At 45.2% G+C, this 26861-nt stretch overlaps 1 protein-coding gene across 1 annotated transcript in view; it reads left to right on the forward strand.

The window, feature by feature from the left end:
• Positions 1–26861, forward strand: part of LOC143822545 (gamma-aminobutyric acid receptor subunit beta-4) — a 67176-nt gene that overhangs the window by 19551 nt on the left and 20764 nt on the right. The window contains exon 3 of the mRNA XM_077307827.1: positions 3589–3656. Coding sequence (XP_077163942.1) covers positions 3589–3656 — 68 coding nt within the window. The remainder of the gene's footprint in view (positions 1–3588; positions 3657–26861) is intronic.

Here is a 26861-nt window from a genome sequence, read left to right on the forward strand (position 1 = left end):
CTGGAGGCTGTACGTATCTCTAGGCATAACTAGATGGTCTCTCACTAGGTTGTTAGGAGGTATACTAGCAGGAGGGTAGAAGACTCATGACTTGCATTCTGATGAAATGATAGAATCCTAAATTGAATATTTGGTGGTGCCGTTTTTTCCTCCCCAGATCCAGTCAGTAAATTGATTAAAATTATGCAATGTTTTAAGATGGGATGACAGTGCTTGCATGAATAAATACATTACTTGTGACAAGAGTTCATGAGAGTAGTCAAGGAAGTTTGCCAGTATGGTAGCTCTTGGCTACACTTTCCCTGCCCTCCCCCCCCCCCCCCCCGCCAATCTCTGAGCTGTCAGGATCTCCACAATGACAAGGTTTGCTTTCTCTTAATGAGAATATGTCTCCTTAAAAAAAAACCCAAACACACACATTCTTCTGCTTGCCCAGTCTGTTAAAGTTTATTATATCTACTGGGATCAAAGCCCATTTTAAAAAATGGGCTTTGAAAGGGGCAGCAGGCAGGAGGATGTGAGAGGGTGGCTGCGGCTCCCTTTGGCCCACAAAGCGGGCTAAAGGGAGTGGAAAGGCGGCGACAGGGCTTTGCAGCCCGCAGGGAGGCTGTAATCTCCCTTCCAGCAGGGCCGCAAAGCCCTGCGGGCCGCAAAGCCCTGTCGCTGCCTCTTTCCTCATGGGAGACAATGGAGGTCGCAGCCACAAGGCTTCTAGCAGGCAAGGAGGGAGGGTGGGAACTGGAGGGGAAGGGCCAATCAGGGTGGACCTGGATGGACTGGGCCCTGGACAGTCTCCACCCAGAAGGCTTTTCCCCAAATATATAAGGGAGCGAAATAGTGTTAAGGATTGCTAGAGTCCTTCACACTCATTATCTCAGTAATTCTTACTACTGTCCTGCAAAGTTGTCCAGTATTATAATCCGTTCATTGCTTGCCTAAGAAGAAGAAGAAGAAGAGTTGGTTCTTATATGCCGCTTTTCTCTACCCGAAGGAGGCTCAAAGCGGCTTACAGTCGCCTTCCCATTCCTCTCCCCACAACAGACACCCTGTGGGGTGGGTGAGGCTGAGAGAGCCCTGATATCACTGCCCGGTCAGAACAGTTTTATCAGTGCCGTGGCGAGCCCAAGGTCACCCAGCTGGCTGCATGTGGCAGAGCGTAGCATCGAACCTGGCATGCCTGATTAGAAGTCCGCACTCCTAACCACTACACCAAACCGGCTCACTAAACTAAGACCATTGACTGAGATTTCATGTCTGGGTAAATCTGGGGCTCTTTCTGTCCACGAGCTACCAGCTTGGGAAAGGAGAATCCCTCTTCCTCCTGGTGGTGATTGTCATAACAATGACATTTGTAGAACTATGCCCCCTTGTTGATTTCTTTTTCATTAATTCCTTCTTCATTGGTTTCAGTAGGAAACACATTTCTGACTGTATCTTCCTTGTTTTCGGTCCAGTTCTGATAAAAACACGATGGCAACCCTCATGCAGGCAATCAGGCTCGCCAAGACTCTGACATACAGACGAAGGAGTATCAGTTGTGTGTATTGCTTGTAGTGTGGGAGCAAAGCAGCTATTTGGGAACCTCCAGGAGGCAGGCAGCCTTGATAGTGGGCAGAGGGAGACATTTGGCAACCCAGAAAAGGAAGTCAGAGGCATCGATGGGGGGGAGAGAGAGTGATCTGCCACCCCAAAAGACAGGTGGCATAGCAGAGTACCAGCAGTATAACCCTAAATCCCGAGAGTAAGCCCCTTGAATAGAACTGAGCAAGGTCCTAAGTTGACTTGCTTAAGATGGACTTAAGACAGTTATTTGTGGTTGTTTATTTTAAAGTTTTATTCATTTTTATTTATAATTGAATTTATTTATCGTCATTGCCGGCCAGCCGGCTCAAGGCGGTTTACATCAAGATAAAAACCTTAACATAAAATAATCACAGTATAACCCTCACTCACCCCATCCTCCCCTTCCCCTTCCTGCAACTCATGGGATAGCACCCACTACCCCTCCTGCCATATGGTGGGGGGTTTGGAGTAGGGACTCAATAGATCAGGGGTAGTCAAACTGCGGCCCTCCAGATGTCCATGGACTACAATTCCCAGGAGCCCCTGCCAGCATTTGCTGGCAGGGGCTCCTGGGAATTGTAGTCCATGGACATCTGGAGGGCTGCAGTTTGACTACCCCTGCAATAGATGTTCTACCACCTGGCCTCAACCAAGTGCCTGGTGGAAGAGCTCCATTTTACAGGCCCTGTGGAACTGTGAGAGCCCCAACAGGGCCCTTAGCTCTTCTGGGAACTCATTCCACCAGGTCAGGGTCATGACCGAAAAGGCCCCAACCGAGATCGAGGCCAGGCATGCCTCTCATGGGCTGGGAACCCCCAGCCTGTTTAACCTAGCAGAGCACATAGGGAGTCAGATGGTCCCTTAAGTATGCTGGGGCCAGACCATGTATGGCCTCAAAGTCAAAACCAAAACCTTAAACTTGATCCAGAATACGACTGGCACCAGTATAACCACTAGACCAGTATAACCATTGGCACCAGAATTCAAAAATGCAACACATTTCAGTTCAGCAATATAAAACATATATAGCGCAAGTATACAGCTGAAAAGTATCTTAAAAGCATACCAGTTTAAAAATTAAGACATTTTGAATTTTTTTAAAATGTTAAATGATTTTTTTAAAAAGATTTAAAATTCCATCAGGTTCAAAATGCTGCTAGACAGTTTAAACCAGGGGTAGTCAAACTGCGGCCCTCCAGATGTCCATGGACTACAATTCCCAGGAGCCCCCTGCCAGCGAACGCTGGCAGGGGGCTCCTGGGTATTGTAGTCCATGGACATCTGGGGGGCCGCAGTTTGACTACCCCTGGTCTAAACCCTGTATAAAATAGGTATTTATCCTTAAAGGGGGCTGTGTATCTTAATGGCAGTGGTGCAAAATATGGCAAGGTAAACAGGCTTACTTAGGATGGATCTGTAATCCTTTCTTGGTGTCTGGCAGGACTTTCCATCCCTGTCTGGACATTGAGCATGAGTGCCGGGTGGGAAATGCTCACTGAAATAGTAGTGCCTGGTAGAAATCATGTTAAATGTGTGTGCGCCTCAATGAGTGACACACACCCAGGCAGACAAGCTGACGATTAATGTTTGTATACTCAGTATGAGTAACACACAATAATTCAGTATTTGTCTGTGCTGCAAACACACAACACTAATAAGAATGTCATGTGCACTCAAAACGTGAAAATATGAACTGAAATATTTAATATATTTAATGGATCCAATCAAATTGTGAAGAAGATCGTGCTGGGGGTGCCAAGGACATTACTGAGCCCACTGACCATGTAAAGAGCTCCGTCGAAGATCCCTCTTTGGCATTAGAAAAGAACTAATAATAGTGCCATTGCTATATAAAATAACAGGTCCACTTTTGCTTATTTCTTCCTTTATGCTTACAGCAGAGGCATGAATAGATCACATTACTGATACTTGGTTTATTGTGAATATTTGGACAGGTACTAGAACTCAGATTGCCAATTAGGCCAACCATATGCAGGGACTAACCCTGTGTCTTGTGTGCTTCAGGTAACCCTGTTACGGTGGGAATGAGCATTCGTATTTCAAGCATTGATCAGATTTCAGAAGTCAATATGGTAAGTACATAAAAAGCAATGAAATATGCATATATTGCTGGGGTTTGAGTGATCATTACGGGCATACAGCTGGATGTGCACAGAATTTTCTCTTCCTAGAACTTCCTCTTCCTATGATCAGAAACTCTCTGGTTTTCCAAGATTCCTGACTGCAGAGAGAGAGAGAGAGAGAGAGAGAGAGAGAGAGAGAGAGAGAGAGAGAGAGAGAGAGAGAGAGAGAGAGAGAGAGAGAGTGTCCTTACTGCATCTAATAGTGGGTGTCTTGGTTAGTGGGTGTCTTGGCTTTACAGAGATTCACTTGGTTGTATGTCTGTCAAGAATGTTTCCACGACTCCCCTCCCATGACTTCACTTACCTTGGATATGTCTGAGGCTTCATTTTTAAAGTTTATTTTATTCCGCATCCAAGACTTTCTTATTCTGATACGGGATTCGTACTCACTCGGTTTGCAATAACCATATGGATATTTCTGTGTGTTTTCAATGTAAAATGTTTCCTCCTTCAATTGGAGGCGGATGCTATGTTGGGAGTGGGTTCCCTAGAACAGGGGTAGACAACCTGTGGTCCTCCAGATGTCCATGGACTACAATTCCCATGACCCCCTGCCAGAATTTGCTGGGAATTGTAGTCCATGGACATCTGGAGGACCACAGGTTGACTACCCCTGCCCTAGAATGTGCCCCAAGGCCCAGGTGTTCCTCACCTTCTGGCCAAACCTGGCATATCTCCAGCCTGGAAAATGTTGTCATAGGGAGGGAAGGGAGGAAGAGCTGGTTTGGAGAAAGCAGAATGAAGGCCAGAGGCTCACTTCATTTTGGTTTGGGGATTTTCTGCTATTAAGTGTTAAATCACTGAGGGACTGGAATTAATCCTCTTGGATTTGTGTGTTTGACATTGTATTGATCACCTTTCCTCAGCCTGGATATCTGCACAAAGCTAGATAAAACTTGGCATGTTCTTTGTGATCTCTCTGGCTTACTTTTTCTGCTACATGGGGAATGTTGAGGTGGCACCTTTCTGATCCTTACAGGCTTCGCTCCTGGGTTTGAGGGGTATAAGTTGCCAAACATACTTCTGACTTATGTAGTGGGTTCCTGAATAATAAACTTTAGTTGCCGGTTGTCACTCTAAACCTCTAGAACCTGAGTCATACCCCGTCTGCCCTCCCAGAAGGAGGCCGAAAGAGAGGTTTTTGCAGACTTAAATGTGAACTGAGAGGTTTTTTTTTTTTAGTCTTGACCTGGTTGGAAAAGGTAGCAGTTAGTGTTAGTCTACCAAAAGCAGTTCCTAGGATTCTAGTCTGATGTTTCTTTGGGTCTGGTGCTCCATCTCCACAAACTCCAGCTTCACAAGCTCCAGCCCATCAAAATGGACCGGAGCACAGCAGTTCCTGAGCACATTAAATGTGCAGGCCCAATTAAAATGACTCAGAAGAGATGTTTGTTCTGATATTTTTGGGATTTGTTGCCTTGTTTTGTATTCCTAAGGTTTCATTTGGATCTCTGGCTGGCATCTTCCGTGGTATGCCTTTACTCAGTGGCAACCAGCATGTGTGAAAGGTTCAGGATGGTGGCCTGTTAACTATTGGAGGTGTGTGGCTGGAGAGTCTTCTGATTTGCAGTTTTATTTTACTACAGGTAGCCAGATTTTGTTAATTTTCAAACTTCCTTTTTGTTGAAACAGTGTCTGTGTTGGTGAATATACATGGCTTCCCTGTATGATCCAACAAAGAATAACTAATTTGTTGTCAAGTTTTTATATGTATTTGAATAAGATCTTGTGTCTGGTTTGGGTTAGGGTATGTTCAGCTACTGCTGATTTCTCAGGTTGTGTCATCTGCAGCATCTCTCATGTTCTTTTATTCTTATAAGAATGCTGTGCTTTGCAATCCCTTTGTATACCTGTCTGCAGCTACATGGTAGGCAATAGGCTCCTGCAGATAAGCGTGTTTCCTTTGTCTTTTGCTGACCATAGCATTTGTAGTAGTTTTCTGGCAGGTATGTAGACAGCTTGTGGGTTGTGTTTTTCCATCAGTTTCACCATCAGTTTTTCCTTTGACATAGGGTACAAATATCGTTCCAGTGGGGAGCTGTTTTTCTTTGATTGTGCATTTCTCTTTTTGTTTTATGGCTCTTTTGATTTCAGCCATGGAGCAGTCATTGGCTTGTAGAAGCCAGTCTAGGTGCTTCAGTTCTTCATTGAGAAGATGAGGTTCACAGATCAGTTTAGCACAGTCTATTAGTGTTTAACAGAGCTAAAAAGTGCAGCTCGATTAAATTCTTGTATATACTCGCATATAAGCTGACCCACATGCAAGCCGAGGCACCTCATTTTACCACAAAAATCTGGGTGAATTTATTGACTTGTATATAAACCAAGGGTGGGAAATGCTGCCTCATCACAGGCTCTCCCATCCAGTCTCCCCCCCCCCCCCACACACACACAAATACAGAAAAGTCAAGAGGATGAATAGCTGCTGGTTTTTGTACCCCGCTTTTCACTAACCAAAGGAGTCTCAAAGTGGCTTACAATTGCCTTCCCTTCCTCTCTTGATGCCAGACACCCTAAGAGAGCTCTGACAGAACTGCAAGAGAACCAAACAGTGCCCCCCAGGCCAGCAAGCCAGAGCAGAACAACAGTACCTGAAGTTGGCAACCTACAACAACAAATACATCAGCTACCAAACAGCTACCGTCCCCTCTCAGGCCTAATGGGGTACCAGGCAGTGCACTGTTTAGCTCCCTCAAAACAAGGGGTCAGCAGAAGAGGACCTGTTTGTTTAAACCAGGGGTAGTCAAACTGCGGCCCTCCAGATGTCCATGAACTACAATTCCCAGAAGCCCCTGCCAGCATTCGCTGGCAGGGGCTTCTGGGAATTGTAGTCCATGGACATCTGGAGGGCCGCAGTTTGACTACCCCTGGTTTAAAACCATTTGCCTAGAAAAAGATGTCATCATAGGTGTCTTATAAAGGATAAATATTTTTAAATTGTTAATATTAATATCTCAGTATCTGCAACAAAAGGACCAAGACAGTTGTCTGAATTTGGGTCACAGTTCAGATTGCTGAATGTCTGCTCTTCCATTTACCCAAAGATCGGGTCTCTGAGCATCATGGAGATGAAGACTCTACATTTCAGAGATCGTTTGAACTTCCTCTTTAATAACCCTCTAACCCGATCCGTTTTGCCCAGTTGCTGAGCATACAGTTTGTCCCTGGCATCCATTACACAGTCTCCTAGAAATCTCATCCTACCTTCTCATTCCCAGTTGTCCTTTAAGAAGAACATGCTTAGAATGACAAAACTGCTATAAGGTCAGCAGCTGTATCTAAACCAGATGCTTATTATGTATTTGGCTATTTATACTCTGCTTTTCTCCCCAGTGGCGACCCAAAACACCTCTTCTATTGAATCCTAACACCAACAACCCTGTGAGGCAGGGTAGGCTGAAAGAGAGTGACTGTTCCAAAGTCAACCAGCAGACATCCACGGCTAAGCATGGATATGAACCTGCATCTCCCAGGCATAGTCAGATTCTCTAAACCAGAGGCGGCCAAACCAGCTCCCCAGTTGTCCATGGACTACAATTACCATGAGCCCCTGCGATGCTGGAGCTCAGTCCATGGACATCTGGAGAGCCATAGTTGGCCACCCCTACTCTACCCTCTATGCCAGCCTTTCTCAACTTTTTTACCATTAAGAAATCCCCTGTGCAAGCACTGAGTCATGTCTGACCCTTGGGGTGACGCCCTCTAGCGTTTTCATGGCAGACTCAATACGGGGTGGTTTGCCAGTGCCTTCCCCAGTCATTACCGTTTTACCCCCAGCAAGCTGGGTACTCATTTTACCGCCCTCGGAAGGATGGAAGGCTGAGTCAACTTTGAGCCGGCTGCTGGGATCGAATGCCCAGCCTCATGGGCAGAGCTTCAGACAGCATGTCGGCTGCCTTACCACCCTGTGCCACAAGAGGCTCACCTATATGGTCATATCACCTGATTAAAGTTTAACACACACACATTAATTAATTAACTCCCACCCATTTGGGAAACCCACCCAGGGCCTTCAAGAAACCCCAGGGTTTCTTGTCTGCCATTTAGACTGCAGATTTAAGATGACACAAACTCATGTTGATTTCAAGGCTCCTGGAATCTACAAGGGTATATGTTAGTCCCAGCTTATACCTAGACAGGACCAGCTGCACCACATTTATCACAGAGTAATATATTTTTATTTTACCTGTTAGGATATTGACGAGAGCTCTTGCAGGGAAGTGGGTACAGGCTATACTGGGATGAAACAGATTTAGGGAGCATTTAGGATGCAATAGCTGCACCGGCTGCCCTGGGAGAAGCCGCAACAACTTGTGCTGCCAACAGGTATCCCTGGAGAGGGCTGAAGCAGAGCAAATGTTCCTGCTGCAAAAGAGCTCAATAAAAACAAATCTTGTCCTTTTGAATCCTTCTGCTGTGCCTGGGCAGAGTTGCCACTTTCTTTTGTCATTTGCCTCTTAGATTTATAGGCTGCTTTTTACAATGTTCTTAACACAGTTGACCGTTAAAGCCATAAAGCAACAACAGAGAGGCTAGGCTCACTTTATAAAACATACAAGAAATGTAAAATCCAAGACCAGCAAAGATTTATTCAAGGCGTGAGCTTTCAAGTGCAAGCACGCCTTGAATAAATCTTTGTTGGTCTTAAAGGTGCTACTGGACTCTGATTTTATTGTGCTCCTTCAGACCAACACGGCTGCCCATTTGAATCTATAAAATCCAAGGCAAGAGGGGATGGAACATTGCTCCAGTTAAAACCAGAGCTGCCTGATCAGACCTTACCTATGCTCTGATATGGCAAACACTTTCTGAAGCAGAGCCCTTGTCCTCGTCCATTCCTTGCCCAAAATGACAGCTGGCTCCTTCTGCTTTTCCCTTTGTTGGCTGAGGCAGGTGTAGTTTGCTAGTGGTTTGTACATCGGTTTGCAGCATGGCTTTGCTGGAACCAGGCTGTTTCAGTGTGGATGGGGGAATCCCTGTATTATGCATGTTTAGTCTAGGATATGCCTAGCTGAACTCAGTGAAGCTCACTTCTGAGCAAAGAAGAAGAGTTGGTTCTTATATGCCGCTTTTCTCTACCAGAAGGAGTCTCAAGGCGGCGTCCAGTTCCCTTCCCTTTCCTCTCCCCTCAACAGACGCCCTGTGAGCGAAGTGAGGCTGAGAGAGCCCTGATATTCCTGCTCAATCAGAACAGCTCTACCCGAAGGAGTCTCAAAGCGGCTCCCAATCGCCTTCCCTTTCCTCTCCTCACAACAGACACCCTGGGAGGAAGGTGAGGCTGAGAGAGCCCTGATATCACTGCTTGGTCAGAACAGCTTTATCAGTGCTGTGGCGAGCCCAAGGCCACCCAGCTGGCTGCGTGTGAGGGAGGAGTGGGGAAACAAACCCAGCTTGCCAAATGAGAAGTCTCTGCTCCTAAACACTACACCAAGCTGGTTCTCCAAGGGCTGCAGCCTTAGTGCTCTACAAATGTATATCAGTTCACCCATTAGCAAGTTCCTGTATCACACCTAAGTTTCTTAGTGGAGCACATTGCAGGTCCCTGGGAGGATCTTAGAATGTGAAAATAGTATTGGAGGGAAAGCTGAAGACTCTTCTCCTTGTGCACCGCAGGCATATGCAGGAAGCATGGCCAATGCACCTGTGATACAGAATCCTCATGGTGGACAGAGGAATTATGTAACACGCAAACTGGCTCAAAAAAAAATCTCCAAACAGTGATGCTTTGGGAAGGAGATAGATAAGCAAACGTTAGAGGTTGCACTTTAATCTTTGCATGTCTCAAAACAGAGACAAGGGATTGGTGCTTTGACACTCCATAACAATTTTCATCTCAGTGAGTGTATTATTATTGTTATTGTTATTCAATTTATTTCCCGCCGCTCTTGGCAAGCTGTCTTGCAGCGGATTACACAATAAAACTCCACATAAAACACAATTTCATATCCCCAAAAATATACCCCGGCAGCAAAACTATCCCACCCCCACAATCATTACAGGCTGCCTCGTGGTGCACCAGCGGCGATGGTCTGGCCAGGTGGTGATCTCTTCTAGGGAGCCCATCTGATCTTCCATGCTCTGGCCTCAACCGTAAACCTAGTGGAGGAGCTCCATCTTGCAAACCCTCCGGAATGCTGAAAGCTTCCATAGGCCCTCAGCTCTTCTGGGAGCACATTCCACCAGGTTGGGGCCAGGACCGAAAAAGCCATGGCCCTAGTCGAGGCCAGGAGAACTTCTCATGACCAGGGACCATCAACAAGTTACTACCTGCAGAGCATAAAGCCCTACAGGGGGGGGGGGCATAGGGCAACAGGCGGTCCTTCAGATAATGCCTAACAACTAACATCCAATTTACTAATATTTTGGCGCTGTTCCTTGAGGACAGTAAGAGACTGAACTACCTTAAACAATTGTGCCGAGGGAGAGCTTGTGGATGCAGTTTCCGCAGCAAAAAAAATCCTTTTTGCCACGTTCACTGCCATCTCATATCCCCTCATATATCAAGGAGCCTGTTTATGACGAGGGTGGAAGGGACATCTAGGGCGAACTTGTCTATGGCCGCCGACAGACAGGACTGCTAGTCTTCCACCAGCGCTATCAATGCATAGTATTGTTATATATCTATATCTATATCTATATCTATATCTATATCTATATATCTGTATCTATATCTATCTATCTCTATCTCTATCTCTATCTCTATCTCTATCTCTATCTCTATCTCTATCTCTATCTCTATAAATATATAAATATATAAATATATAAGTATAATTATAAGTATAAGTATAAATATAAATATAAATATAAATATAAATATAAATATAAATATAAATATAAATATAAATATAAATATAAATATAAATATAAATATAAATATAAATATAAATATAAATATAAATATAAATATATATAATTTCGACATAAGTACAATTTGCCGGGTGCCCCCAGATGTCCCTCCAAAAGTGGGACAATCTGGTCACCTTACTTTTGAATCTTTTTGCCCTTACCCCTTACCATACAACACTTCTCCACAGATGATGTGGGAATGGAGAGATTATGGTGGTGGGTGAGCTGTCTCCCCCTTCTGGCAGGGTGAGAACAAGTTGCAGCAGTCAGCTGGAATCCAAACTGAGCTGGGCAAAATGAGAGTGTGGTCACAGGAGCCGAGTCAGAGCCAAAAAGTTCCAATCAAGCAAATCCAGAGGCATGGTCCAAAATTCCGATCCAGGGTCTAGAGTTTCAGGGAGACTTGCAAAGCATGAGACAAACTGGAATCAGGCATGGTGGGCATCAGTATTGTGGCTAGATGCAGGGTTTCTTCCATGCCAGTTTGGGCTCTCAGCTGCTCTTAAATAGGTATTTTCTGCTGGCTCAAGGCTCATCCTGAGAAGATGTATCTCCTTGAAGCAACCCATGTTGGGCCAAAAGTCGCATGCTGCATCTCTTAGCTGTCAACTCCCTCTGAGGACAAGGACACTACTTGTGATAACTTCCAGCTGTCTGGAGATGGGGGGGAGCTGTCAGCCTGATGAGATGCAGCTGGACTTGAGCAGGGCTGGCAACTGGTCTGAGGAACTTCTGCAGGGACACCCAGCTCAGGGTCCTGAGCAGCCTGCTCCTCGGCTGAGTTTGAACTGGGCAGACAGGACAGGCTGCTAGGCTGTTGGGGCTCTGTGAGTCTCATCTCCCCACAGTTCAGTCCATCCTCCAGGGAATCCCCACGGGTCTGAGGCTGGCTCATGACAGTGGCAACAGGCCTCACAGGAGAGGACAACTCTTTCTCACCAAGTCCAGGCAATAGCTGAAGCTACAAGGCCAGTGGGTGTCCAAATGGGCAATCAGCTTACCTTCTGTTTGGTAAAGGAGGCGTGTTGGCTTGAAACAATTTGGCCACAATGACAGCTCCCCCACCAACAGCTCTGTTACTTGTCCTGTAACAGCAGGTCATCCTTACCAGGGATAGTTGGAACTTTGGAAGCAGCTGACATCTTTCCCCCCCCCCATTCTTTTAGTCCACAAACTGCATAAGTATGAAGACCTCCTAACAATCACAGTGTGAAGCCCCCTTAACCAAACAGCACTGCAGGATCCCTGGAACTGCAGGAGCCATAGCATGTGATATTGGGATAAACCACCTCTGCAACATCCATTGTACACATGCTCACGGAGTCCTCAGGCCTGTCTTCAGCTGGATGCCTCACTCAGTCCCTACCACACAAACTCTTGCAGCTGGTCATCCATGGCATATTTCAGCTGAGTCAATATTAGTAAGGCTGCCTCCAAGTTTGCATGGTGGGGTGGCCCTCAACAAAAATTGAAATATTTCATTTCCACCCTGAAAATGTACTTTCATTGAAACTTTATTTTACATGTATGCATGGAAGAGGGTTAGGGTTTAGGTCCCCCGTGGCAGCCATTTTATAGTTGTGCCCTCTAACCTTTCCTCAGAACTCCAGAAGTGCCTGCAGCCCTGGATGTGGCCAATCAGATCTGAATATTATTGCAGGCAAACATTGGTCTTACTTGTGTCTCCATTGCCAAGGTAACTGGTCTGATGTTCCTCTTTTTCCAGTGGAGTGATGAAACAGCTGCAGTGAAGCAAAACAAGACAGGAGCATCAGCCCAGTTGCCTAGCAAGGAGAATGCTGCCTAATTTTGTTGCATTTGGCACTGGGAATGCACTCTCCTGCCCTCTGCAAACATGGCAAGGGGAGTCGTGTGGATGTCCATGCCAATCTTAAGCCCATTTCCGCTCAACCCGGCTGATGGTAGTAGAGCTTTGATGTCATCCATGAAAACCTGTAATCAGTTTGCCTGCAGAACTCTGCTCAGTTTGTGAACCCGAGCCGTATGGAAGGGCGGTATAAAAATCTAAATAAATGAATAAATGTCATCTAGACATAATAAGCTGGCTAAACAATTAAACACTGCTTTTACATATATGCCTTTTCCAAAACAACAACATGAGCTCTGTCATGTGTGTTATTCTTTAGAATATTTTGTCTTTGTGGGACTGAAAAGAACGGGCATTCGTGGTCCCTTTCTTGGGGGTGAGTGTTTTGGCTTTCTTACCTGACTGACTGCCAGAAAGGTGAGTGTCTAGCGACATGGTCCGTTTTCCTGGGCCTGTCCCCAGGTTGGTTCAACAGATGTGGGCTGTGTTTCCCAGCTCCCAATTTGAATGAAAAACTTGGCCTGCAATGACAGAGAGCTTAAGTCTCCCCACTTCCATTTTCCTGACCTGAAGCAGCCACAAGCAACCACTGATTGCCTCATGGGGCACTGTAGTGTGTACTCATGGACCCAACATTAGATTGCTTCAGTAGGGAAAACAGCACAGGGAAACACAGAACTCCCAGACCACACCATCCAACCTGGTCTAGGGATGAACCGGGGGGGGGGGGGGGGAGTGTTGCTTGGCCCTGAGAATTATGAAACAAAGTTGAAGCTATGAATTTGAAAAAGAATTATTGGCATATTCTTCCAGCAAAGCTCCAGCTTCTACTGTTTTTTTACTGCACCAAGAGAGAGAGAATAATCCTCTGCCGCACTTCTCTGCCCTGTGGACCGCTCATGTTCCCCAGTCCCCAGAAAGATGCTGTAGACAGGAAAATGTGCACCCTGTTTTCATGTGATTTTTGTGGGTGCAGCCCTTGCATCTTCTTCTGTACTGATGCTTTCATGAGCATTTTCAAATAACTTGAGGGCCGTCATCTTTAAAACCTTGTAAGGCTTGGAGTAGGAGACCGGCTTAAGAGTTAGGGCAGGGGTAGTCAAACTGCGGCCCTCCAGATGTCCATGGACTACAATTCCCAGGAGCCCCTGCCAGCGAATGCTGGCAGGGGGCTCCTGGGAATTGTAGTCCATGGACATCTGGAGGGCCGCAGTTTGACTACCCCTGAGTTAGGGAGAAGCAGGGAGCTGTCCTGAACGCCTCTGCGCCTGGGATGCCCGCAGACTGAAATGCAGGGACAAGAGCAAGCCAGATCTCTTTGCTTGAAGTCACCTTCTCTACCTTCCAGTATTTTTTTCTTGGGTAGCAAAAGCCCAGCTGTTTGCGTGAGCTTGCTTAAGGAAGACGGGGGAGAGCAGCAAGCAGACTCCCTTTGACACGTCTGCCTGAATTAAGGAATGTAGCATATTGTGCCTGCTATTCTGAAACCCCTAGAACCATATTTGGGGGGGGGGGGGAAGAAAACAAATTATGTCCAGTGAGGTACAGTAGCATTTCCCCTTGCAGGCAACAGAATGTACCTGGGCAATGGGGAAGAGTAAACAAAGTTGCTCCTCAAGTCAGCTGAGCACACAAAATGCAACCTGCCTTTCCGAGCAGAGTGCAGTGAGGGCTGGGGAGGCGGGAGGGGTTTGCAGCTGCCGCTTCCTTGCAAGTGGCAGCCCATCCATCAGTCAGTCTCAAGACTGCCAGGCTGGGTCAGGCCCATTGGCCCCTTTCACTCAGCTTTTGAGTGCTGCCAGACAAATGGCAAGAGAAGACCAACAGAAGGGCAAGGGGGAGTCTATGATTCCTGGGGTTGGTTCACTCCTGTCCAGTGGCTGCCTTACATTAAGAGTTTTTCTGCTATTGTCTGAGTCAGTCTCTATTTTAACAGAGACAGAAATGCAGTAGTAGCTATCACCACCAAATTCTCTATGGTTCTACAGATAAGATGGATGACAACATCAGATGAACCCTGAGGTATTTTTCCACCTGTGGTGAGCACTCCCACTCAGAGAAGACAGCAACTGCACTGTTGGCCAATCTTCCCACTCAATGCAGCCCCCCCCCCACACACACACACACATTTCTGGCAGGGGACCCACTGACCCAAGAAGAATAACCTTGAGGGCCACAGATGACAGTGGCAGGAAAGTTACCATTTACACAGTGCAGGTCCACTCACACAGCATTAAGAGACTTGGAGCAGGGGGACTCAAGTTCAAACCCCCATCCTACCCAAGGGAGCTTGAAGGGAGACCGAGGGCCAATCACACACACTCAGCCTAGTCCACCTCGCAGGATTGTTGTGAGAAGAGGAGAATGCTGTACACTGCTGTGGGTCCCCACTGGGAAGAAAAACACGGTATAAGGGGAAAAAATGAAGTAAAATGAAGTAAGAGCCTTTGCTGGATCAGGGGACTGTTGTGGACATAGTTTATCTGGATTTCAGTAAAGCTTTTGATAAGGTTCCATATGATATTCTTGTAGACAAGTTGGTAAAATGCGGTATGGATCCTAATTCTGTCAGGTGGATCGTTAACTGGTTGACTGATCATACCCAGAGGGTACTTGTTAATGGTTCAGCATCCTCTTGGAGAAGAGTGACAAGGGATCTGTCCTGGGGCCTGTGTTGTTCAACATGTTTATAAATGATTTGGATTGGAGGAGGGATTAGAGGGGATACTTTGCAGACGATACTAAACTGGGAGGGGTAGCAAACACAACTGAAGACAGCAACAGAATACAGGATGATCTTGATAGGCTCGAGATCTGGGCTAAACTAAATAAAATGAATTTCAGTAGGGACAAATGTAAAGTTCTGCATTTAGGTAGGAAAACCCATAGACACCAATATAGGATGGAGGAGACTTGTCTTGGCAGTAGTATGTGCAAAAAGGATCTAGGAGTCTTAGTAGATCATACGTTGAACATGATTCAGCAGTGTGACTCGGTGGCTAAAAAGGCGAATGGAGTATCATGTCCAGATCACGGGAGGTGATGGTACCGCTTTACTCTGCTCTGGTTCGGCCTCACTTGGAGTACTGTGGGCACCACTGTTGAAGAGGGATGTAGACAAACTGAAGCATGTCCAGAGGAGGGCAACAAAGATGGTGAGGGGTTTAGAGACCAAGATGTATGAGGAAAGGTTGGGGGAGCTTGGTCTGTTTAGCCTAGAGAGGAGACGACTGAGAGGGGATTTGATAACCATCTTCAAGTATTTGAAAGGCTGCCATATGGATGATGGAGCAGAGTTGTTCTTTCTTGCCCCAGGGGGACAGACCAGAACCAATAGGATGAAATAAATGCAAAAGAAATTCTGACTAAACATCCGGAAGACATTCTTGACAGTCAGAATGGTTTCTCAGTGGAACAGGCTTCCTCGGGAGGTGGTAGGTTCTCCATCTTTGGAAATGGTTAAACAGAGGCTGGATAGCCATCTGACAGAGAGGCTGATTCAGTGAAGGTTCAAGAGGGTGGCAGGTACAGTGGTTGAGCGATAGGGTTGTGAGTGTCCTGCATAGTGCAGGGGGTTGGACTAGATGACCCAGGAGGTACCTTCCAATTCTATGATTCCATTGCTTGCTCTGTTAAAAGAGCCTTTCCCCCCTCAAGTGTCTAATATCCTAGATTTGGGTAGTGGTGGTGGTGGTGGTGGTTTTATTATTATTTTGTTTGTTTAGATCACTCAGAATGGTGTGTGGCCTTCGGAGTGATATCAAGAAGGAAGAGCAAAAAAGCCACAATACAAATTTTTGATTTTATTCAACTTGAATGGTACAAAGCACTTCAATCAGTCAGTCAGTGGCATAATAGGTACAAAGCAGTTTAAGTTGACATTTTTCTTCAGGATATCAACTATATATTTTTTCCAATATAAAACCCATGATTTAGGATTGTTGCCATTAGTCATTTGTATCAGGTATAGTAGTTCATGTTTTTACTGTTTAGAATAATGGCTTCAGTTATGAGCTAGAGAATATGAGTAATAATTATCAGAGAATATAATTTTAGATGTTTTCAATTGCAATATGAATTGTTCTAGCTGAAGGAATTACTATTTAGGTCCATCCAGAGCTAGTAAGAATCAAAGAATCAAAAGTTTTGAAGGGCTCAAACCAGTGTTCAAGAGCAAACTGGACCAGAGGGGGGGTGTTATCCATGTCCTCAAGATGCTCACAGACAATTTTTCACCAAAAAAGGTCAAATTCAGCCGAACTTTCATCAAACACACTTCCAGCGTTACTATATTCACGGTGGGGCCTGGAGTTCTCCCAAAATTATATTGAAACTCATCCCCCCCCTGAAGAAATGGCAACTTTGGGGGCAGACTCAATGGTATGACTTCCCTGCTGAACTCCCTCCTCAAATTCCACCTTTCCCAGGCAACACCCCCAGATCACCAGAAATTTCTCAAGATGGAGTTGGCAACTAGTATTTTCTTTGTGGGTCCCTTCATTCTTCTCAGCCAGGATGAGAGAATTGTTAACCAGCTGGTGGAGGGTATTTTTTATGAATACCCCATCTTTCAGGAACCGTTTCTCAGACCAAGTTAAAGAAGCTCCAACACTCAGGGCTTAAAAACTACCAAGGCCGTATTTTTTAAGAGAGCCTTTGAGGGCACTGAATGCTGTCAATATGTTTCAATTGTTTTAGCTAACTGGTGCTGCTGTGCTACCATTGAAACGTTAGCTGATGCTACGCAGACTGGTGTTGCATGCTTTTTGCTGTAATATGGTTGAGGAGTTGTCTTTTTCTAAGCCACCCTGAATCCCTATTGGGAAAATGACAGTTTAAAAGTATTATAAATAAAGAAGTAGATACATAATCAGTGAATCATCTTTTAGAAATTGTTCCTGAAGACTGGCAAATTAAGGGCTGTCACACAATTAAAGAAACAAGTCAAATGATTAATCAAGCAATTTTGAAATGATGAATTAAATCTATATAAAATTTACATATGAATAGAACAATAAGAGAAAAAATGTTTTCTTTGTTTATAGATGGTTTGTACATGTATTTCTTAAAATCACCTAAGAAGCATATCGTCTTCTGTGAAGGGGAAATGATGTTTCTGAAATGAAACTTCCTATATCTGTACTTTTTATATGGAAAACTAGAAACAACATTTTTTTAAAAAGTAGTGTGACTCAATGAATTAAGAGTGTCTTTTATGATGATCAAAAGGTTTGTAGTTGATTAAACATTCTTGAACATTATAATCCTGACTACAATGATAAAAATATATTATGTACAATATATACAATGTGTCTTATGTATGTGTGTATGCATATATATATGTGTGTGTGTAATATATCCACAATAGATACAATAAATGCACAATATATATAATAGATAGATACACAATAGATACAATGTGGGGAGTTGCATCTCAGTTCTATCATCACAGTGTCTAGACTAGGTCCAATTGACCTTGTGGTAATTTTCTGAGGGAAAGCCAGAACACAAAAATGACAGTATGTAGACAGAAAAATAAATTTGTTTCACTGCTGAATAACTCTGCTACAAACCCTCAGTGTGCCTGCACATGAAAGCTCATGCCTTGAATAAATCTTTGTTGCTCTTAAAGGTTCTATTAGACTCCAATTTTGTTGTGCTACTTCAGGCGAACATGGTTACCCACTTGAACAAGCCATCATCATTAGCTCTCTAATTAGGGTTGCCAACCTCCAGGTGATGGTTGGAGATCTCCTGCTATTATAGCTGATCTCCAGGCAACAGAAATCTGTTCAGCTGGAGAAAAAGGCCAGTTTGGAAGAGGAACCCTATGGCATTATATTCCAGTGAAGTCTCCTCCCTCCCCAAACTCCACCTTCCTCAGTCTCTGTGCCCAAAATCTTCAGGTACTTTCCATCCCAAAACTGAGAACCTATGTCTAGTGCAATTCCTATTCATCTGCTCTCCAGGCTCTTTTTCTGTCTGCCACTACATGCCTTCCAGTCCATCCTCTCATCTGACAGGCTAACTGCCCCATCCTGTAAGCCTACATGATCTTCCCTAGTTTCCAACTCCATGCTTCTTCTTCCACTTTCCTCATCCCTTCCTTGGGTGAAAATGCTGGCCTTCCTAATTTTCACCTTCTTCTTTTTCTTGGTGATGGCTCAGAACTTCTTTTGAACATGTCAGGAGATGATATTGTATTGTCAGTCTTTAAAAGGCCCAAGAAAGCCCTCAGCCTTCAGATGTGGCACAAAGAGAAAAGATGTAGTGAAAGGATTTGAGGATGGTGGGTCAAAGGTACCAGAATCTGTGGTCCTCAACTGGGAGTCTTTTTTGTTTCTCCAACATCATTGCATAAGAGCCAGCTGGACTTCTCGCATGACCAACCAGATACTTCTGGGAAATCTAGAACCAGGATGTGACAATATGAAGGGGATGGATCCTACCACTCCATCTATTTCAATATTTACACCCTACATCCCCTTTTGGTTCAAGTCTGAAGCCTTCCTCCCATTGAAGGAGCTTTTCTCCAGCGCAAGTGGTTGAACAGCTGCTGAAGTTGGAGGAACACTCCTTATGGGAGGAAAGCTTCTTGGGGAATGACTTGATGTTCCCCAAGTTTCTTGCTTTGTCTTCCCCTCAGCAACCTGGAATCATGACCATATGGTCACAATATGGGGAGAAGAAGTGGCTCAGTGGTAGAGCATCTCCTTTGAATGCAGAAGGTCTCAAATTCAAATCTCCAGGTAAAAGGATCAGGTAGGAGGTAATGTGAAAGACCTCTGTCAGTCTGAGTAGACATACTGATGTTGATGGATCAAAGATCTGATTTAGTATAAGGCAGCATGTGTATCCAGGCTATTGCAGCACATTACACAAAATTATATTTTGCATGAAGAAATACAGTCTTGTGCTTGATATCCTGTCTGTCTGAATCCAAGACATTGCAAGTTTTTGTTGTTGCTTCGTACCAGCAATGGACAATTAGGTGGGATTGGGAATCCTAAAACTCTTTACAGCCTTTACAGATGAAATTTATGGTGGATGGAGGAATGGGATTGCACTCCATTTTTGGGCTATATTCAGAGCAAACCTTGCAATCACCAGGAGGAGATGGGATATCAATAGAACTATTGCAAGCCGAAGAAACAGAATCCATCAGCATCTTAACAAGAATACACCAACAAATAGGAAACAAAACAATAGTTCATAGACTGGAAACATTCAACTTACATTCAAATTCTGAAAAAAGAGATGCCAAAGACTGCAGCAGCTATCTCAGGCCATCACGTTAATTTCTCATACAAGTAAAGTGATGCTCAAATTCTTATAACTAAGTCTGTTACCATATATGAAATGAAACATACCAGAAGTCAAGTTGGATTCAGAAAAGGAAGAGGCACCAGAGATGCATGTTGATTACAGGAGCTCATGAGAGAATTTCAGGGGGGGGGGACAGCTTGTGTTTCTTAGATTACAGCAAAGCTTTTGACTGTGCTGATCATGGAAAGCTATGGTTAGTCTTAAAAGAAATGAGTGTGCCATGACACCTGATTGTTTTGGCATGCAACCTATACTCTGGACAAGAGACTACTGTTAAGGCAGAATATGGAGAATCAGGATGGTTTCCAATTTGCAAACTTGTAACACAAGGTTGTATTTTATCTCCCTCACTATTCAATCTGTATGCAGAGCATATAAGGAAAACTAGATTAGATTTAGTTGCGGGTGTGGTGAAAACTGAGGGAAGGGCCATTAACAATTTCAGATATGCCTATGATCAGTCAGCCATTTACTACAGTGCTCAACCAATACCAAAATAATACACAATGTCAATTGTGATTCAAAGTATAAAAAATAGTCCAAATATCAAAACATGTGTATAAAGCATTTTTAAATTAATAAAAATGTATATAAAAGGGGAAAAAATCCAGATTATAAAATCTTTAATCTATCCCACCCCCAGTTGCCATGTATAGAGATTCTGATCTTGCAAACCTGAGCACGGAACCTGGCATGTCATCTGATGGTTCCTGTCACGGAGGAGATAATTTAGCTTGATTGTGTTTGACTGCTCAGGAAATCCATCGAACAAAGGGCTAATAATTTCCTTGTGCATTTTATTGCAAAATGGACAGTTGAAAAATAGGTTTGATTGATTTAATCTCCTCTTGTGAGCAGTTACAAAGCCTCTGTTTATAAGGGATTTTCTTGTATTTCTCTTCCAAGACTGAGGAAGGCAATGCCTTACTTCTGGCTAAAGTGAATGCCCTTCTAGAGCTATTGGAATGAAATATAGATAAGTGTGTGGTCAGAAGAAAGAAACTCTGGTGATCTCAGCATGCCTGTTTGTTATAGCTGCCATGATTTGTACCAGCTTCTCAGCTTAACAGTGGGCAAAAGGGGAGGGTATTTTATACTCCAGATGGGGCTGTTTAGGAAGACCAGGATGGCTTGCCAGAACTACTTTAGTGGCCTTAACCAGATGTTTAATGAAGACTTCTGCTGCCATGATATCTGGGAACGTCCCAACCACCCCAGCTTTGTCTTGGTGACCCACAAGTAATTTTTTGATCTGGACGTAGAATATCTCGAAGAAAGCAAATACAAGAAGACTGACAGTGCTGGAAAGCAAAAAGGGAATAAGTACCAGGAAGAAGAGCCACACCGGTAGAGTGGACTCGTGTTAGACAGTGTATAGCGACAGATACAGTCTGTTTGGGCCAAGGGGACAGGGCTCACAGAGAAGTGGGGGTGATGAGCCAAGGTTCATATCTGGGCAAACAGGGAGGGGGAAAAGGATGCTCAATTAACTCCTGTGTGGTCAAGGGGGGTCCTTAACCAGACTTACACACTACTGGGGTCTGTTAGAGACTCCCGGCATCAGCTCTAGCTATGCAAAACCAAAAAGGGAAAGAAAACCCAACCTTAACAAAGTCAGGAACTCAAAAGTTGAGCACTAAAACAATATAAAATTTTAACAATGACTTATTAAAGTGCACCAATATTAGGTTAAAAACAAAGAGTATATTAAATAACTATATAGACCAAACATGTTTTGACCTTACTAGGTCTTCCTCAGTGAATTTTATGGATTTTGTATTTGTCCACACATATTCAGTGGGGGGAGATATCACACATACACACACCATGATTTCATATTTCTGAAAATCTGTTTTGAAATTGTGTAAGATCTTTTTTTTCATTCCAGATGAAGTTACTTTCCAAAGGCAGTGGGGGCGAAAGTTCAAATGATGATGTTTTCCAATGGTGATAATCCTGAATGGGACATGAATTTGAGTCCAGATGCTCTCCTTGCCATGTCTTTCACGTACACTGGGATCAGCAGGTGGGAGGGAATATCCGTCACCTAAAAACTGAGCACATTTAACAAAACAGATAAGCACTCTGGGGGAAGCTGCTGTCTTCTGCTTTCCAGGCGAACCAGAATAGCTCCATTTGCAGGAGCGGCTGTGTGTGGAAGCCACTATCACAATACTTGCCAGCATGCGTAGCGATGCAGCCACACACATACACACGCTTGCTTCTCTGTGGCAGATAGAAGACCAGATCCAAAATAACTGAATGGCTGTATTGGAATTCCCCTTTCTCCCCCTCCCCTCCCGCCCCCTATTTTCACATTTCCAGGGCCCTGGAGAAGCAATGCATGGAAGGGGAGGCAGGCAGAGCACTTAGTATTCTGCAAGATGCAGAGTTGCTAAGCAACTGGAAAGGCAAACCAGCTAATGAGATCATGGAGGGCCGGAGCATATCGGCCCTTTGGTCAGCCAAAAAGGGGGCGGCAGCACAATGCAGCACGGGACAGCAGGGATAAAAGTAGACTGGGAAAGCTGCACGTGCACCTTGGGAGCTGTGCCTGTCCCTTGCGAGCAGCTTCCCCAGGAGAAGAAGGCGGCTGCAAGGCTAGAGGCTCTCCTAGCTTGGACCGTGCCCAGAGGGATATGCTGAGGATTCCCCTCTTGCTCAGGACTGTCATCATCTCCCTTATAACTGCCTGCAGCTAAATTCTCCAGAAGTGGAATCAGAGAGATGGATCCTGCTTGCAGACTCGCCATCTGATCGGCAGCTCCCAGCAGGTCAAAATCCACTGTGGCTGATTCAGTCCACATCAATGACGAGCTCTGTGCTTTGCTGCAGTTAAAAGCAGGGTTGCCGGCTCTGGGTTGGGAAATATCTGAAGACTTTGGGGGTGGAGCTGGAAGTGGGAGGGATTTGAGGGGAGGGTCCCCAATGGAATATCATACTATGGCGCCCACCCTCCAAAGCAGCCATTTTCTCCAGGCGAACTGATCTTTGTCACTGGAGAGGAGTTGTAAAACTGGAAGATCACCAGGTCCCACCTGGGAACTGGCATCCGTAGAAAACATGTCCTAAAATGTTAGGGAAGGTGTCACAGGAACAAATACAGTCACAGGCTTCTATAATTCTGTGGGGTGGCCTTATCTAGAATGCTACTTGCAGCTTCAGTTGTCCTGGCTCAAGAAGGACATGGCACAGCTAGAAAAGGATCAGAAAGAAGAAAGGAGACTCATCCAAGGGCTGGGACACCTTCCTAGTGAAGAAAAGCTAAAAGGGTTGGCGGAGTTTAGTTTACAGGGAAGAGGGGGAAAGGATGACTTCAGAGGGAACATGATAGAGAAACACAGAACTTGGTGTAGTGTTGAGAAAGTGGGAGACACTATTCTATCTGTCAGTCCTTTTCACTTGCTCTGGGGTCATCGCACTGAACTTACTGGCAGCACATTGAGGCTCAGAGAACATGATGTATGGCTCTGTGCATCCAGTAATTAATTTAGGGGAAGATCTCCAGATGGGCAGCCATGTTAGCCGGCTGCAGCCAAATTAAACACACGTTCAGTGGCACTTCAAATATGAACACCATGAGATTTTGTGAGGCAGCAGACTCTCTCTTGAAGTGAACACACCACTAGACTTGTTCTGACTGTACCTTTTGGAAGTCATAGGCACACCTTGTGGAAAGGCCACAGTTTTAGGCCTGCTAGATTTACAGTTTCAGCAGAGCTCTTTCTGTGTGGTGTGAACTCATGTCCCACTAGGGTCGCCAGAATTCTACCACATCTTCAGACTACAGAGGTCAGTTACCTTAGAGCAGGGGTAGTCAAACCGCGGCCCTCCAGATGTCCATGGACTACAATTCCCAGGAGCCCCCTGCCAGCGTTCGCTAGCAGGGGGCTGCTGGGAATTGTAGTCCATGGACATCTGGAGGGCCGCAGTTTGACTACCCCTGCCTTAGAGAGAATGGATGCTTGGGGGTGGGGATGTGGACTCTCTGGCATTGTACTCCACTGAGCTCCCTGTCCTCCTCAGGCTCCATCCCCAAATCTCCAGGTGTTTCTCAGCTTGGATTGGGCAACCTCTCTCCCCCCCCATCCCCTCTGATGTTGCAGTAAAGTGGAAACCCAGAAGGAACCATGTGGGGCAGATGTGAGGGTGTGCCCCAGGTTCTCAACCCAAGTTTCATGAAACCCTGGGAAGGTTTCCTGAATGGATGGGACTTAATTAATTGTAAATATATTTTTAAAATTTGTTAAATGCTTATTGGGAGATATGACCATATATGGCAGTGGTTCTCAACCTGGGGTTTGGGACCCATTTGGGGGTTGAACGACCCTTTCACTGGGGCCGCGGCAGGGCAAGCAGCTTGGCCTGGGTAGGGCACCATCCACACAACAGCCTTGCAGGGTAGATTGAGATAGAGCGTTAGTCTGCCTGGAGCAGCAGAAAAGAGCGAGATCGGCATGGTGGGACAAGAGGCAGAACTGAACTGAGAAACCCCGGGAAAAAACAATTTATATGCAATCATGAACAGTGGATCTTCATGCCATTGGTCAGTTTCGGTTTAATTTCTGTGAAAGAACACTTGCATAATTTTATGGTTGGGGGTCACCACAACAGGAGGAACTGTATTAAAGGGTCGCAGCATTAGGAAGGTTGAGAACCACTGATATATGGTCATGTTGACCTGCCCTCCCAATGGTCAGTGATGGGCCTGGAAGGGATGGGGAAGGGAGGGGTCCTAGGTGGGCTTGTACGCAGCTCTGCTTCCCAACCATATTCTGCACGATTGCACCACTTCCGAGGTTTCTTGAAGCCTGAAGAATGTTTCTGCCAACTATTTCTTTGGTAGCAGAGGACTGGGGGTCATTTCATGGAGTGCTTCCCTCTGTCATGGCAGTGATGCTAGGTTGAGCATGTAGGAACCCCTGCCTTGTGGTTTTGCCTGGACAGAGATGGAACACAGGCATGTAGCATAGGTCTGGAGCTATTATTGAACTATGCACCATCCCCCTGCTAGAGGTTTGTTTTGGGAAACCTGCCAGACAACATGGCCCCTTTGTAGCCTTCTTGTGGGCCTTGTGCCTGCAGCCCAGTGTAATAAGGCATATCCAGTCACTGAGGCTTCTGTGGGTGTGAAAGGAGAGGAAACTGGGGGGCTGTTGCAACGCTGGCCAGTAGAACTTTTCGAGTAGTGAGAAATTAGAGGTGCTCATAAAGTAAGGTGACCAGATTGTCCCACTTTTGGAGGGACATCTGGGGGTACCTGGCAAATTGTACTTATGTTGAAATTAAATATATATATATATATATATATATATATATATATATATATATATATATATATATATATATATATATATATATATATATATATATATATATATATATTACAATACTATTTTTTTGTTCTATGCGTTCTATGAAAAATTTTGTTGCTCCATATAGACCAAATTTTAAATCAAGAACCCCCCCGGTCAATGGTGTCCCACTTTACCAATGTTAAAATCTGGTCATCTTACATAAAGGTTCATGGTGACTCCCAACTCCACTGCTGGTTCCTAGGAAAAGGAAGGTTTGCTAGAACAAGGCTGTCTCCAAGCCCTGAAACTCCTGTTTTCACTTCCGTTAACCATCTCACAAAGAATGGTCCCTGGAATTCTCTCTACCCTTTCCAAACCTGGCTTGCCCTCTGGATTTCTTCCCAGTTCCTCCATGCGGCAGGGTCCCTTCCCTGCGCAGCATCCAACATGCACGGCTTTCCTGTGCTCCTGTTGAAGAATGCTTGCTGGTGTCTGGTGTCCACTGAGCCCAAAATGCGATCTCATTTGTGCTGAAGGTAATGCAGCAGTTGGCAAGGGCTGAGTTCTGCAATAACCTGCAATAACCCAATATGATGAAAATATTAATTAAATGAATAAAATACCGCATCATATACTTAATCAGTGCTCCTCATGCCCGTTTATCCGTGGCTGTTAGATGGCAGGCAGCCCAAACAAGGTGGCGGTTTTCACATTCAAAGTCCCCCATGAGGGATTGAATGATTTATCCGACCGAGACTGAAGGCTCGTGTATAGCAATTAAAACCCGTGAATTAAAATAAACCTGCCGCAACAGCAAGACGATGGATGGAGAACTCCAAGAAAACAAGTCCCCAGGCATCCAGATGTTTCCAGGTCCCTTGAGAGCCTGGGAGCAGCAGTTTGGCAGGGAGCCTTGGAAGACAGCTCTCCTTGTGCCCAGAAGGGGATGGGGAAATGAGACCCTGAGCCCAGGGACCAGGGGAATCCTCTTCGAAAACTTTATTCCAGCCTCCAAGCAGAATGACGGACAGCAAGCTTGCATTGATGCATGATGTGTTTCTGGGCAGAATCATTTGACACCTCAACGAGGGGAGGGTTGTCTGTTTCAGTGCTCCCCCTAAAACAAATCTTTCCGCATGCATACGAAATGAGCATGTCACGGGGAAGGCTGTTGTCTAGCTTTGCGCTAGCTTAGTCGTCTTGAAAGGAGAGTGATTTCTTTATTTCTCTGTGCACAAGGAGGCGATCAGATTTTCAATTCCATATCAGCATTCCTCTGGTGATACGGACCAGCCACAGATGCACAATTAATCTTGTGTCTTGCCTCCTGGCATGTCTGGACCCCAGACACTTTGCACCAGAGGGCTTTTATGGGAATCTTTAAATCCAAGACTGCCCCACCATGATTACATTGCAGAGTTGGGCAATGCTCTAAAGTCCAAATCAGGACCCTGTTCAAAGCCAGTCAGCAACAGCCTCGCTTAGTGAATGGCTGATTCTTACCTTAGAGCCAGCGCTCCTGCTTCTGAGACGCATGCCCCAGTTTTGATTTCCCTCTAAGCGTATTGGATGGTTCTGTGGCTCTTGACGATGGATGCACTAGCCCTGTTTAACTTTGCTCGGCAGTGTGGCTCACACTGTCTTGTCACCTGTTGTTGCTTCTTTCCCACACTTTCTCCTGGGTTGCCACAGAACTCCCTGACAGGGATGACAAAACCCACTTCCTCTGTGGGGAGCTGGAGAAGAGGGAGGGTTGCCAGCTCCGGATTGGGAAATTCCTGGAGATTTGTGAGTGGAGACTAGGGTTGGTGTGGCTTGGAAAGGAAAGGGACCTCATCAGGGTATAATGCCATAGTG

This window comes from Paroedura picta, chromosome 13 (genome assembly GCF_049243985.1).
Source record: "Paroedura picta isolate Pp20150507F chromosome 13, Ppicta_v3.0, whole genome shotgun sequence".
NCBI lineage: Eukaryota > Metazoa > Chordata > Lepidosauria > Squamata > Gekkonidae > Paroedura > Paroedura picta.